The sequence below is a fragment of the Adiantum capillus-veneris genome, chromosome 16, assembly GCF_014529385.1.
Source record: "Adiantum capillus-veneris isolate H3 chromosome 16, ASM1452938v2, whole genome shotgun sequence".
NCBI lineage: Eukaryota > Viridiplantae > Streptophyta > Polypodiopsida > Polypodiales > Pteridaceae > Adiantum > Adiantum capillus-veneris.
This window is the reverse complement of record NC_140946.1, coordinates 9,434,845-9,450,791: the sequence shown is the minus strand read 5'-3', so window position 1 is coordinate 9,450,791 and position 15,947 is coordinate 9,434,845. Positions and strand designations below refer to the sequence as shown.

At 44.5% G+C, this 15,947-nt stretch overlaps 1 protein-coding gene and 1 pseudogene across 4 annotated transcripts in view; one reads left to right on the top strand and one right to left on the bottom strand.

The window, feature by feature from the left end:
• Positions 1-3,707: 3,707 nt before the first annotated feature.
• The window catches only part of LOC147438542 (protein PHR1-LIKE 2-like), a 52,875-nt gene continuing 40,635 nt past the window's right edge, over positions 3,708-15,947 (bottom strand). For all 4 annotated transcript variants that reach the window (XM_086484636.1, XM_086484637.1, XM_086484635.1 and 1 more), the window contains one exon: positions 3,708-4,365. In XM_086484636.1, coding sequence (XP_086340762.1) covers positions 3,793-4,365 — 573 coding nt within the window. In that variant the 3' untranslated portion in view covers positions 3,708-3,792. The remainder of the gene's footprint in view (positions 4,366-15,947) is intronic.
• Positions 8,750-9,537, top strand: LOC147438543 (uncharacterized; annotated as a pseudogene).

Below are 15,947 nucleotides of genomic sequence, written 5' to 3'. Positions count from 1 at the left end.
TCTTTGTTTTGGTTTGAGCGTAACCGGCAGATGGCAGTGAGGTTGACGTTTGAACAGCACTGCATGACTGCAGTCACAACTACGCTGACACCCTGACAGTGGCGAGACGGCAGTGTTGCAACTGCGCTGACACTGGCAATTTTGATTGGGCAATAGAGCTAATATTCCAAGGGATGACGTGTCGATGATCCAGCAGCTGCATGCAGCAGTGGATTCCGCAGAGGAAAGCTTAGCAGATGGACGGCTGTGGTGCGTAGCCCCCTGACCCCCGACCATGACGGTTTGCAAACTTCAGCCTACAACAAATACCGTCTGATAATATCAAAATTCCCATAGCTATGAATTCAAATTGGTTGATGAAAAATGGTGTAAAGCAATATTACTATGCCTGCACTTAGAAGAAAGAACAATATTACTGATATACAAGCAGGGCTCGCACCCCAAGATAAGGGCTGAGATAGCATCAACATAAGGGCTTTCTCATAAGGGTCTCCAGGTTTCAAGGAGCTTGTGCATAATTAAGAGGGGTAGGCATTTTCGATCCCTCAAATCACATGCTCCAAAATAGGCAACCTTAAACATGTTTTGAGGTGACCTTAAACATGTTTTGAGGGGGCCATACATGAGTAGATAAACTTGTCTAGATATTATGCTGGGAGCGCATGAAAGATTTTTTTTTATTTTTTATTTGTTTATTTATTTATTTTTATTTTTATTTTTTTTATTTTTTTTGGGGGGGGGGGGGGGGGGGGGGGAGTTGGCTCCTTTTGGGATTGTTTCTACGACGTTAACCCCTCTCTCTCTCTCTCTCTCTCTCTCTCTCTCTCATATACACACACGATATAAATTTTTGGCATCAAAACATCCCAAGAGGTCTCAAAAATCTACAAACGGGGAAGGAGGGAGAGAGAAGGAATGAAGAGGCTACCTTCTAGGTGTGAGCTAGTTGGAAGGCCGAAGCAAGTTGTCACACCCTAATAATACAAAGTGGATGGGTCTTCCTTGGTGAACTACATAGGAGATGCTTACACCCTAAGTCAATTATATGAAATAGTCATTCAAATTTTGTTTAGATAGAAATGAATACAATATCAAGATTATGGTGAGAAGTTCTAAGATGAAAAATTATACAACTTTAGTGCAATTTTGACAAAATTCTCATAATATGGTTATAATTCCTTATTAAAATAGGTTCTTCATAGTTTTAAAGATTTATGGATAGAGAAACAATTGTTATGACAAGAACTTATTCTTCACAACTTAATTCTTTCATCAAATATGCGCTATAAGCAAAAAAAAACGTGATTTCTTAAAAATACTAAAAAGAAGGTAAAATTTGGGCTTTCAAAGGCTCTTTCCTCAACAATATAAGGTCATGGGAAAAAAGTTAAGGTCTATGTCATATCTATATCCCAAGACCAATCAATTAGGCATATTTCAAGGGTTCAATCTCACAAGAATCTTGTAATTTAAGCTCAGTTGAAAGGTTTTGCGCCATGAAATTACTTCAAAAACCGATTATGGAAAACATATGAAAGTAAGCTTATAAGTTCCACCATTGTATCCATATGAAGTATTTATATACAAATGACTAATGTACATGAGAATATCTAAATCAGAAGTCATCTTTCATAGATGGAAATGAGAATTTCAACATTCACAGTTGGAAAATTGACACAATTCACTGATGTAGCTTGCATAAACATCAAATGATATCATCATTAGTAATGAATTGGTAAAGCTAGTACACACGTAGCATAAGGTAGCTTAAATGAGCATGAAGCACATGTTTTACTTTGCCATAAGTTGAATCTGTAAAGTTGCATATTGGACCCAAGCATTGCTACATATTTAAATCTTGTCACTTTTTTTTTGGTTTCATGTAAACCTTGCAAAAAAGTGAAGCACACACATAAATGGCTACCATAAATTATTGCATGCATCCTGTTCGTTTTTTTTACACTAGGGGACGCTTTTCGAGAAATGTCAACTGTTGTTTTGCATAGGTGCTTTAAATGTGTAGTTCTATTTGATTACTTGAGATGTTTAGTAGAATTCATGTGGCATTTTAGGAAATTTTGCACCGGGTTATCATGTTCAGCCAGAACAGAGATGTGGATGGCTATGTGTTGAATGCCAAATTTAGCCTAGAGGTAGCTCTGCAAAGTCTAGAGGCCTGTTGCACTTAGTGGTGCTCTACCTCATGGGCCGGCAAATGACTACCCAAAGCTTATAGGAGTGGGCGTATGCAGCGCTTAACAATAGAAACGCAATAAATCTCTTCACAGCAATGGACAAAGGCTTCAATGTGGCAGAATGTGCCTCTAAGTTGGGGGTGTTCTTATTTTGCGTATGCCATGCCGTGGATGCCACAATTCTATCCGCATGAAGAGTTTATAGATTTCTAAACCTCCCCGCTTTGGGTGCATAATCATGTGAACTCCATTGCCTCTCTGATGGGCCTTATGTTGTTCATATCGAAGCTGCAGCGGGTCAGACCTGGCTTGGATGTAAAGGTCTGCATTTAGAGCTGGCATTGCCTCCTTCCCCAACGCCTACTACAAATGCCGCAAAATTTGGTCATTATGCTTGGAACTGCCCTGAGGTGGTGGTGTGTAACAAATCGGTGGTCGAGTCCACGTGGAGGCGTGTCTCTAGAGATGGCAAGTCACCTACAAATAGAAGCATGCCAAAAGAAGATGGATATCATCGGGATGTGGAGCACGAAACGAGAGGAAGATGTTCAACCTACAGCAGGAACACATGAGGAAACAAGCCCACCAATGGGATCTATGGCTAAGGTTTTGACAGTTGTTGAAATCACAAACCACGGTACCAGAGCCGAAGACATCCAGGGGATGGGAAAGAGTGAGCCAGATGATTTCTCACATGAGATCGTATTGTATGATGGAACCCGAATCCATTAAGTCACGAATGAAGACAATCGTGGGCGCACAGCTTGTGGACGTCTCTGAGCCGTCCCACAGCACCAGTCTGCTAAAAAAGAAGAAGAAAAAAATAAGTGTCCCGATTCGACAATCTAAGCTACTGGGGGGTTGAGGGGGTTTTTACCAAAAACTGACGGTAGATGCATCACATCAAGCTAGGTATTTTGTTACTTGCATTTATAGCTTATCCGATACTTAATGCTGGTTTAAAAACTCTTAAAACACTAGTTTTTCCAAGCACCAGAACTGTGCCACTTTGAACCACTCAAATTCAATAAATTAGTTTCTGTACTAATCACTCTAGTCTTGCTTTACCACGACAAGGTTCTTCATTTCAATCTCTTAGCTGCAGAAAAGCCATCCTTACAGGTGGATCTCAATCTCCTATGAGTTGCTACACAAAAGGTAAGCTAGGTGAAAGAGAATGGAAGACCAGACAGAATGTTCGAGATTCCTCTGGAGGGTTGCCTCACAAAATCCAGCTTAATATGGACTGGTTTAAGCATTTATACATTCCCGTTCCCGCCCCATTAGTGATGATCAGCAAGGCTGCTTCCAAACTTGCGGGAGCTATGACATTCCATCACGTTCATAAGTGCCGTGATAGACTTCAACTAGAAACATACCATCACACACCTATTAGAGCTGAAGGGCAACTTTTTACGTGTTTGATGCTCATAACAATCTTCACATTCCAAGTTGTGCCCTACTCCATGGGGGAATGGAGTTTGATGTTGAGCAAACTAACCCGGTCATTAATTGATCAAGATCTCAACATTAAGATTGATTTGAAAATGAATACATCACAGTTTGGGAACCACAAATCTGATGCTTCATTTGACATTTATTTTGGGCAGCTGCTTGAAATGTCTTTCCAAGCTAGTCGACTTTGAGGAACCGTGCGCATATTACTGGGTATTTCAACTGTCCTAGTACAACTTCCTTGTGATTCATCTGCATTGCAACTGTGAGCAACACCCTTGAATCCGGCTTGCTCATTTGACCAAAACACAGGCATACCATCCCTTATATGTGATTGCAACCTTCCATTTCGAAAGGACCCTTCATCATTTCGCCCACTTGTTGAATTTTGTGAAAACGCGACACTAGGGCTTCGGTTTTCTGCCGCCGTTGCTTGCAGATTTGCAGCCACATTGTCATCCCCCCCACCACTCGTACAAACCATCTCAAGCTGCTGGGCTAAGACGGCGGTGGGTGACAACAGGGGGAAAGCCCCATATGGAGCTATTTCACATTCATTGGTGACATTTGAAGCTAGATCAGCAAGTTCCGCCCGAACTGTTTTCAGCTCTGCTGAAGCAGTTGCCTCATAAGCAAAGGCCGCCTCTGCCTTTTCCAGAATGGACTGCAAGTACCTGCTTTGGGCTTCTATGCGCATTTGCAGCCGCTTCTGGACCTGGGCAATATTGAAAACTCGGGTTATCGTTACGAATTCCAATTCTTGTATAAATTCAGTACTGCAAAATAACAGAGAGACCTCTTTGAGCAGTTATCTTCTGCTCCCTTTTTGCTGGTCTTCCATTCAAAAAAAAAAAGAGCCCCCCCCCCCTCTCTCTCTCTCTCTCTCTCTCTCTCTCTCTCTCAAATTTTGTTGTCTATAGCACCATGGAGCACATATGGCATGCACAGATAGGTGGGTAGAGCACATTGTGTATGCAAAGCTCGGGGGTGGAATCTACACAGGATTTGAGGAGGCCTAGATGGCGTCATGTTTGTCCAAGTGTGAACGCCCAGGCCAAGATTATACAAGCATGGGACTCCTATGGTTGGGTGGACAGTTCTTGGTAGTGCTCCCAAGGTAGAGAGCTCAAAGGAGAGCTCTTCCAAGGGATTTCCGCTACAAAGTTCTTATATTGGTATCAGAACAGCGACAACTCCTTGGATTCTTTCCGCAACGATGATTTTTCCTAGGAAATTAAGTCCATTCTAATTTGTATAATCACTGGTATTTTTATGTCATGAAAAAGTACTTCTGTTCCATTGCCATTTGGGAGGAGTTGTTATCTGTAGATTGTTTGAATTTGACTGTTATTTAGTTTGCTGCATATGTTTTCAAGTTGCTGCAAGAGTTATAAACGGGAAAAAGTTTTAAGAAATTGCTGTGAATTTGTATGAGAAAAGAAAGTTTCGTTGTGCTTGGTATTGAAGAAAGAGAAAGTCAATCGTCTATATGTAATTAAAGCTTGGAGCATGATAGGAGAATTCGAATTAATCAGTCTGAATGTGGCTAAGCGTCTCTCTAGTGTCAACCTCACACTCTCCTAGGAACTCGACAGGCCTCATCGCCGCTCGATAGCTGTCTGTCTGCAAGCCTGGGAAGACACATTGATGCATGTAGCCAGATGGTATGCGCGATCTGCAGAACCAGAACGTGTCCAAACATCTTGAATCAACTAAGACAATGAAGGTTCATTTAACACCAAGGCGGGTATGCGCGATCCTCGTCTAGGCATAGAGGAAGTCTCAGATCTCAAATGCAAAGAAATTGGAGCATGATCAGAGAGCACTTGCCTAGGCCAAATAATTGTCCCACCGTGAGATGCTGCCAAGGTATCCACATAAAATCTATCTAGTCCCTTGAGAAGACGACCGGACTGTCTTCGAAAACTCCACGAAAATTCCAATGACTGTGGAGTGCGAGCCATAGATGAAGTTTGCCAACGTCTGTACCGGAAACTGCAAAAACGAATTTGTCCCAAGCATCTCGCTCACCCAATGCTGTGCTGACATCGCACACTCACTTGTAGATTCCCAACATCAACTTCTCCAAAAGATAGCGCTGGCAATTCTGTGTGGTTGAGAGAGAAGGCTGGCTGAATTTATAGACACCTGGAACCGGTAGGAATAGCCGGTGCCGTGCCAGCCAAGTTACGTGTAGAGGTAGCACTAGTAGAAAGAGAGGGGTGGCAGCTGTTTTTGGAGAGAGAGAGAGAGAGAGAGAGAGAGAGAGAGAGAGAGAGAGAGAGAGCACGGTAAACCAGCCCAATAGCTAGCGCTAGTGTTTTATTTTTAAAGCCTCACCTTATTTCAATCATTGGCTGGCTGCACACCTAATACCGGTCAATGTTTAAAAATTGTGTATACCTATTTAAAAACTCGATAAAACTCAGTGAGCTGAAAACTGATGCCACAAAACACTTCCCAGGTATCCCCGGAGGCAATTCTCAGGCACAGATGCTATGCAGACACAAATTCCTCACCCAAAAGCATCTACCTTTCCCTCAAAACACTTAAAAATATTCCGCTTTTTAGAAAAAGCCTCTCAGGAACCGATCTTTATTCTTGTGCTTGCGTCTTTAAACATATTCCTTTTTTCAGTTCGGATTTCCTCCATACCAATGGAATATTCCCTTTCTAGTGCTCTCGTCACCCATCATGTGACCCATCAAGAATATCCACTTCCGGTCTCTCCCACCGAACTAACGGTACAACCCCTTAACGATGCTTAATGTCACCCATCACATGACACATCAGAGTTGTCCGTGCCTAATGGCATTTTATTTTCCAAAAGATCTACAGTTCTTGACCTTTAATGTTAAAGTGCACACATTTAAATATCCTAACTTTAATAAATAGAAATTACTCAAAAAAATAAGAAAATAGTCCATTTAGCAACAGTACTAGCCACAGAAAGCCCTTACACTCCCTCTCCTCAGCCTTCAAGATTCGTCCCCCTAACAACCAAAAGATATGGTAAAGATGGAAACTGAATGGTGCGCCAGTCCTCGTTGGTCTTTGCATTGTTGAAATCACAACCAACAACCCACAGATCCCTAGCATGCAATACATTGACAATCTACTGCCAAAACTTGGCTCTCGCTTGAGCTAAAGTGGGGGAATAGATGCACATCACACCAACCAAGGTATCGTCAATCTCTAGAGTAAGTCACGTCGCTCTACCATGCACTAAAGTACCATGGTCGCGTACACAATGGCACCAACGGTGTCCCATAGAAATGCATACACCACTACTAGAATATTGTTGTCCAATTGCAGTTTCCAGAAATGTATGGGAATCCCCAGGTAACAACTTGCCACAACTGCGATAATTGTCTATATATAACTTGAGCTCCTGCACAAGGAGTATATTCACATCTTTGTCTACATGAGAACGCAAATCTCTACGAAGGAAATTCTATCTGGGACCACTGATGCTAGTGTGATGCAAGCCATTGACATTCCAAGAGACAATATGTAAATCCATGTGTTAACCAATGATGAGTCAAGAATCTCAAAGGCATCATAACCGCGTCAACGGCTACAAGACTATTGATCACAAGACTATTGATCAATGTCGAGCTCTCTCGATCCCTGGCCAAAGCCGTGGAACAAGAGCCAATGGAAGCGCATCCTCATCATGTGGTAGTGGTCGTAGAAGATGTCCCGGGGCAAAGGAGCGAGCAGCTCAAAAGAGCATCGTAGTGTGGAGACTATTGCCGACTCCGACCATACTCGCATGGTGCGAGGGATCCGGGTGTTATGGTCCACTGACAGAACCAGTGGTAAACAATAGCAGTCCTATATGTGTAGCCACTATATAGCTCATATGCTCTGTATCTATAGAAATGCATGATGGAATGCCCAAGTTTGGATAGGTTGCAAGGTGTGGCGAAGAACAAAATCCATCACTAACACTTCTGTCCAAGTCTCCATGCCAGCAAAAGGTAGGGAGAGGGAGAGCATGGGACTTTGCCGACTACCTAGAAGAGAGAGTGCCTTCTGTGCACACCATAAAATGTGTACAGCCTAACCAATAACGAACCAAAGTTATCACCCTTGTACTCGACTCTAAAAAACTATCTAGCTGGCGGCGTGGAAGCTGTGAAGGATCAAGGAACATGAGGGGCTGGTGGGCCGCAGAGGAGAGGTGGAGTTGAGATGGAGGCAGTGGCGATAGAGCTGTAGTGGAAGTGGGTGGGGGGCTGTATGGGAGAAGGGGCTGGTGAAGATAAGATGGCAGAGGAGGCAAGTTAGTCTCCATAGCCAAATGCGACGTAGTCCTGGGTGGATGCCGGGAAGTATAGGGCATGTCCAGTAACGCAACTTGAAAGATGGATTGGGGCGATGGAAAGGAGAGAGTGACCACAGAACAAGGGATCCCTGCTGGCAGTTGAGATGGAGGCAGTGGCGATAGAGCTGTAGTGGAAGTGGGTGGGGGGCTGTATGGGAGAAGGGGCTGGTGAAGATAAGATGGCAGAGGAGGCAAGTTAGTCTCCATAGCCAAATGCGACGTAGTCCTGGGTGGATGCCGGGAAGTACAGGGCATGTCCAGTAACGCAACTTGAAAGATGGATTGGGGCGATGGAAAGGAGAGAGTGACCACAGAACAAGGGATCCCTGCTGGCAATCAAACTCCTCAACATCAAAGTCTGGTGTCCAGCGCTCTAAACCAACAGCCGGGTTCCTGCAACAATAGAAGAGCGACCGTAGAGAGACTCAGCACAACAGTCGTCTGAAAGCTGCACAAGAGATATACCACAGCCTAGCATGATGAGCTCCAAGATGCTGCCTTCGGATCCACCAAGGGCAGACTGGAGCCACTCCTGAGATGTGCCGCGTGAAGGGAAAGGCCCACCATGCAACTAGCCAATGTCCAGCCTAGGTAATGTCTGGTGGCTGCCTCAATTACTAGCTAGGTCCTCTGAAGTCAGGTCATATGTCCAAGTGAGGGGTGCATGGGCAGTTGTTGTGACGCCCTAAGCAGGTGTAGTGGTCACCATGGAGCAAGAACTGACCAAGGGTAGAAGTAAGAAATGCTCTCTCTCTGTATGTGTGTGTGTGTGTGTGTGTGTGTGTGTGTGTGTGTGTGGAAAAAATGGAGCATCGGGCCGAAATTGAAGACCTAAAGAATCAGATTTCAGCCCTCAAGAGAGACCTAGCCGAGGCAAGAGCCAATGGTGGACTAGAAGAGGGAGAAATCCAACCCTCAGTGATAGAAGAACTTAAGGTAATCAAAGAGCAAATGCAAGCCATTAAGGAAGAGGAGAAACAACAGGAAGCAAAAACGTCTTCATGGACAGATATGATTACCAAAACCCATAGGAAAGTGGAGGAGGCGGAGAAGTGGATTTCGGTCGCAAAGAAGGGCAAAGGCAAGGAGGTATCAATCCCCACTCCCGCCATCATCAACATGACACTTGAGGAGGAACAACAAAGAAGTATGAGGGCCTTGCATGTGAGGGTTACCGGCCTCAACGATCGGGACAAAATTGATGAGGAAGTACAAGAGCTCATGATACTAATGGGGATGCAAAAAGCGACACACACAAGAGCATGGAGAGTTGGTAAGAAAAGTGGAGGCACGGGGGAAACATCGAGACGAAGAGCTCTCACAGTGCGCTTCCCCTCTATTGAGGAGAAGAAGGGACTTTTTGAGGAGGAGACCCACTCTCAAAAAGACTGGTATCTTCCTTGGTGACGATCTCACCCTCTCACAGCTTGCCCACATGCAGGAAGTCATGCCAGAGATTAGGGCCGCAAGAGAAAAGGGGAAGACAGCTTTTTACAGAGAAGGAAGAGTGGTCATTATGGAGAGACGCCCTACATGACGGTGCGAGACCTATGGAACCACACTCAAGATGGCGGTTTGGAACTGTAATGGTTCGTATAGACTTGATGTGGGGGCCTTTGAGGACAGCTTCAGAGACAGAGACATTGTTTTCTACTCAGAGACTCATCAGGCTCCAGGACAGTTAATGCCACATATATCAGGATACATATGGGAGACACCTTGCCGAACATGCACCAGATCTGAGCATGGGACTAGAGGATCAGGAGGTGTAGCAGTTCTTTTCAGAGAGGAGCTCCAACCACTACTGCACATAGTTCAGAGAGATGATCAGGCGAGATACATGTGGGTGAGGCTAAGGACAGAGACTAGAAGTTTCTTGTACATCGCCATATGCTATTTTCCTCCCAGCACTTCAGTATATGCTTCACCCAGAGGACAGTCTCCTTACTCTGTACTTGATGATGATATTTGGGAGTTCTCCGGGGATGGAGACATCATACTATTGGGGGATTTCAATGCCCGTACAGGCAGTTCACAGACGGTTTTCTATGACACCTCAGAGGAAATGGGGCTTGAGAGATGCTCACATGTCAGAGAGTATACAGAGTATGGGAGATACCTCAGGGAGATGACGACTACTCACAGTTTAGCCATACTGAATGGCTTACCGACCTTCCTATCATCTACAGGTTTTACTTGTTTTCTACACAGACATGGGGCCAGTACTGTAGACTATGTTCTGACACATCCGAGCTTTATCTCTCACATTCAGGATTTTATAGTGGGGCCCAGGCCTGTTGGGATAGCAGTAGATCATGCACTTTTGACATTATCAGTCTCCTTTGAGTACAATACATCTCAGGCCTCACGTGGTGGTAGACATCCACGCTATATTTTTACACCAGAGACTAACTCCGTCTATGCAGAGGAGATACCTAGGCTTTTATGCACATCAGAGCCAGTATACACAGTGGAGGACATCACATCTATGCTAACAGTGACATTACATGGGGCAACGACAGAGGCATAACCCACACACTTAGCCTAGTCAGAGACGTCGTTCTGGGCAAATGCCTCAGAACTGCTATGATGAGGAGTGTCGACAGAGGAGAGCTCAGATCCAGCGAGAGCTTGCATTGGGAGTGATCACCTATAGACAGTCTCGTATAGACACAACGACGACTAGTACGACGGAGGAAGCGAGCTTTCTTGGCCCAAATGGGGCAGGATTTATATCAGCTCTTCCTTAGTAGAGATTCAGGAGAGGCTTGGCCTCTATTCCATGAGCAGTCTCCCCCATTAGTGATTACTTCTACGGAGATATGGGGACAGTATGCAGCATCATAATACACTGTACGTGGACAGCCACCAGTACCATATCCACCACAACCATGTCCGGCTACAAGCACCTTCTTTACCACTGAGATGGTAAAGGAGGCCATTGATAGGATGCAGACCAGACGGACACAGGATCATGAGGGTTTGGTAGCAGAGCACATTATACATGCTGGGGACTTGTCCGCAGAGATGCTTGCACGGTTGTTCAACCGTGTCATGTGCGAGGGCTTTCCTGAGTCTTGGAGATTGTCTACTATTGTACCTATCTTCAAGACAGGAGACCCCACAGTGCCGAGGAATTACCGTACTATCATGGTAGGACACACATTGGCACGGTTGTATGCATCCATCCTTCAGCATAGGCTGAGAAATTGGGCAGAGATTATGGCCATACGGGCACCTGGACACGCTGGTTTCAGGAGGGGTTTCTCCACACTAGATGAAACCGGCCTGTTCAATCCAAAAAAGGCGGTAGACTTTAAACTTAAACCTTATTTGCTTTCACCCATTTAATTTGTCGCCCACTTTACCTGTACTTTCAAGACACAACAAAGGGGAAAGGGATACAGGCTGCTAGATTGCACCTGTATGAGTAGACCGACACCAGATTGGCCCCTAACTTAGGCGCCCCTTTCGGTATTTCTTTATTGTTCAAAAGAGGGAATAAACGATGTGGTTCCTTACAAGCGCCCCGCACAAACTTGGCTGAATTTCAACTATTCCGGCCCGATTTCGACAACATAACTGTACTAGGACCCTTCACAGTCAGTATTCCCACGCATTGAGTGACTCTCCCGACGCATAACAGGCACTTTGCAAGACCTGGCAAGAATCTGCAGCACGCTGAATTCTCTGTTTTCAGCCCCGAAAATGCGCCAGATTACCTGTACAGCGGTCCCCTCGCGTCCCCGAACCTCCTGGGGGTATTAGGGACCGTTTAGGGCCAAAACCCTAAACCTGCAAAAATACACAGCAGGCTGTAATTTACTATTTCAGGCTCCGTTTCGCGTGCCGGTCACATCCGTAGCAAGTCCTCGAGCTCCCGCACCTGTAGGGCTACTTGCCCTTTGAATTGGACGAGATTTATGGCATGAAACCTCTCCGAATTCACCTGTACCTGCGGGGAATTAGCCGCTAGCTAATCCAGTACCTGTGCAAGAGGCTCTTGCCTCGGCAATCGCGCATGAACCCACACAACTGTACATTGGTCAATTGAAAAGCCCACTAGTGGGGCATAACATACTGCCATAGGAGAGAGAGAGGGCAGTGCGTAGCGTGCAGGGCATCACTCCTGGCACCGCACTGTGCATAAGAGGGAAAGCAAGCACTCCATAGCTCTTAACCTGTGACAAATTCTGCAAAACAGCCCCTCCTCCCTTCAAATTCAGCGCCAACTCTTGTTGCATGAGGAAAGTGAACCAGAAGGTGCCACTTGGCACATTTACAAGCATTTTCCCGTCTCGGGGTTGCCGCCTAAAAATCTCCCAACCGGCTGCCCAGTTGACTCCACGGCAGAGTAAGAAAATGTTCCCCTCGTCATTCCGGAGGTAATGACGCAAACACATTTTAGGTCCCACAATAGCACTTCCCTAAATTTTAGGAGATGTTGCCATTGTATCTTTCTAGGTCATCCGACCCTCTTTGTACATTGTGGCCACATCCAGAAGTGAAATGTAGCCTCTGTAGCAAAGGATTCGCTTTGGCTAGTCAATGATCCCACTTTGGCTAACCATAGTCCTTGTCCAACCTTAGTGCTCTCTTGCCCTCAGGCCTGGACTCCCTCTGGACAGTTCCACACTAGCTATGCAATGCAGGGCAGTTAGATTTCCCGAGGGGTGTTTCCAAAAAGTGAAAGTAAATAAATAATAAGAAAGAAATCAACAAAAAGGATAGATAGTAGTCACACGCTGGTGACATACCCCCCTCTTGAAATCTCAAATGTCCTCGTTTGCATCTATGTCGTACATGCTCACAGTCAACACTAATGTATTCAACACCTGTTGACACATGTACGACACATACATGCTCATTGTCAACCCTGGTGTATTCAACACCTTGTCGACTCATGTATTGCCTGCGTGTGAACCCTATCCCAATGACATAGTGGTAGCTTCACACTCTGCCATTGCTTTGAGTCACTAACTTTCCAATGACAAAATGGTAGCGACACATTTTGCCAATGTCTTATAGTACACGTTGGATCCCGTAACACTTTCGAGCATACCCAAACCGGCAGTTTAAGAATGCAGTTACACATGTACTCTTCAATAGAAGCAATTACTGTATCCTTGACAAACTGACAAGAAATACTCACTTCTATAGCACTAAGCACACTTTTGGACATTCCATAAGAGCAATTGCCAAACTGACAATCTGTACAGCTCTAACATTCATGTAACAGGTATTTCATTTGAGCTCACTTTAAATACCATGTACATCATTTCTTTCAGAAGCCATTGTCACATTGACAATCCATGTAGCTTTGAAACTCAAGGGGTCAAGGTAGGTTGCAAATCAAAGGCTTCAAGGTAAAGTGATAACACAATTGGTGACTCTGCAAGTTCACCTTCTTCCATCCACTTAGCATCCATTGGTGGATAGTTTCTGAACTTTACCAAGTAACACCTAGCAACCTTGCCTTTCACTTTTCTTTCCTTATGTGCCAAAATCTGTTCCGGGACCAAGATCTCGTCAAGTTCCTCGACTTCCGGCTGATCTTCAGCTGGCATATCTTCTGGCACATCACCCACATAGGGTTTGAGAAGACTCACATGAAACGCATTGTGAATCTTCCAACTGTCAGGCAATTTCAGCCTATATGCAACATCATTGATTATGTCGCACACTTGAAAAGGCCCATGGTAACGCATGCTGAGCTTTGGAAACACTCTTTCCTTGCCCTTCATCTTCTTTAACCTTGCCTTTTCAAAGCGCAAAAGCACCCAATCACCAAGTGAATATACCACTTCACGACGGTGACGATCACCTGCTTTCTTTTGCTTTGCCTGAGTCTTTTCTAAGGCCACTTTGACCTTCTTGTACATTTCATCCATGTCCTGAACATACTTATCTGCTTCAAATATCTTGTCCTTCGTATGCAGTATGGGAGGAACTTTCTTGCCACCTTCAACTATCTCAAAAGGTGCCTTGCAAGTTGATAAATGCATTGTATTATTGTATACATACTCCACCAATGGCAAATACTGTTCCCACTTTCCTTTATGCTCTGACACATAACACTTTAGCAGATCTAGGACAGTAGAATTTGCCTCTTCTGACTGCCCATCTGTTTGAGGATGAAATGACGAAGAGAATTTGAGCGTGGTGCCCATATTCTCAAACAAGCCTCTCCAGAATAAACTTGTCATGCGTGGATCACGGTCGCTAACAATCGACTGTGGCATGCCATGATACTTGAAAATATTGCTCATAAACAAGCGTGCCATCTGATCTGGTTTTATCTTCTTCCTGACAGGAATAAAATGAGCCTGTTTGCTAAATCTGCAAATAATGGTCCAAATACCATCGTTTCCTGTCTACGTTCTCGGAAGATCAAAGATAAAATCCATAGCAATACTTTCCCATGGTTTATCTGGAATAGGTAGTGGTTGCAATAACCATGGTGCCTTTTGCCTGTCAAACTTGACCTTTTGGCATATTATGCATTCTCGCACAAAGGCATCCACATCTCTTCTCAATGTAGGCCAATAGAAGAATGTCTCAACCGCTTTAACTGTAGCATCAATACCACCATGCCCTGCATACGGTGGGACATGACTCTCTTCCATAACTTTGCGTCGCAATGGCTTTGTGACACACAATCTGCCATGCATCATCATGAACCCATCTTTCAGAAGATAGTGTTCATGACGTTGTCCATCCATTAGCTGCTCGAAGACCCTTGCAAAATCTTCATCATTTTCAGACTCTTCCCTCATATCATCAAGTGCATGATGATAAGGAATCGACACAACTGAAATTTGTGGCTTCCTTGACAAGGCATCAGCCCACAACGTTCTTCTTGCCTTCCACATGCACAATCTGAAAATGGAACATGGACAAGATATTTGCCCATCGCATATGCTTCTCATATAACTTTGTCAGTGTCAAGAAGTATCGCAAGGTCTGATGGTCCGTTTGGACAACGAAATCTGCACCTAGCAGGTAGTGTTTCCAACTTAAGAGCGCATGAATCACAGCCAGTAACTCTTTCTCATAGACCTGCATGGTCATCTCTGGCCCTTGCAAAATTCTGCTCTCATAGGCTACTACCCTGCCATCTTGCATTAGCACTGCACCAATGCTACTACCACAGGCGTCACACTGGACCACAAATGACTTCCTAAGATCTGGCAACACAATGACTGGATCTGAAGTCAACTTTTCCTTTAAGAGATTAAAAGCTGAAATCTCTTTCTGTGTCCATCTAAAGGTGACTGCCTTCTTTTGAAGAGCATGTAAAGGTGAAGCAATCTCAGCGAAATTTCGGATAAACCTTCTGTAAAAGGAGCATAGTCCCAAGAAACTTCGGACATCGTGCACCGTCTTCAAATCTGGCCATGACTTGATCGCTTCAACTTTAGCAGGATCCATTCTGACACCATCCTTTGAGACGATGTGTCCGAGAAAATGAATCTCTTCCAAAAAAAATTCACTTTTCTTTGCATTGATGAGCAACCTATGACTGCGTAGCTCTTTGAACACAATGGCCAAGTGATGCCTATGCTCCTCTTCATTCTTTGAGTAGACTATCATGTCATCAAAGAATGTACCAACAAACTGCTGGTGTGGACGGAAAATTCTGTCCATCATTCTATTGAACGTAGCAGGAGCATTTGTGAGACCAAAGGGCATCACTAAAAATACGTAAAGGCCAAACGTTGTTCTAAAAGCAATCTTGTGCACATCCTCTGATCTAATGCGGATCTGATGATACCCACTCTTTAGATCTATCCTGCTAAACATAGCTGCTCCTTCTAATTTGTCCATAATATCATCAATTCTAGGTATAGGGAACCTATTCTTGATGGTATTCTTGTTCAGTGCACGGTAGTCGATGCACATACGCCATGAGCCATCCTTTTTCTGCACCAACAACACTGGAGAACAGAATGGAGATGAACTGGGCT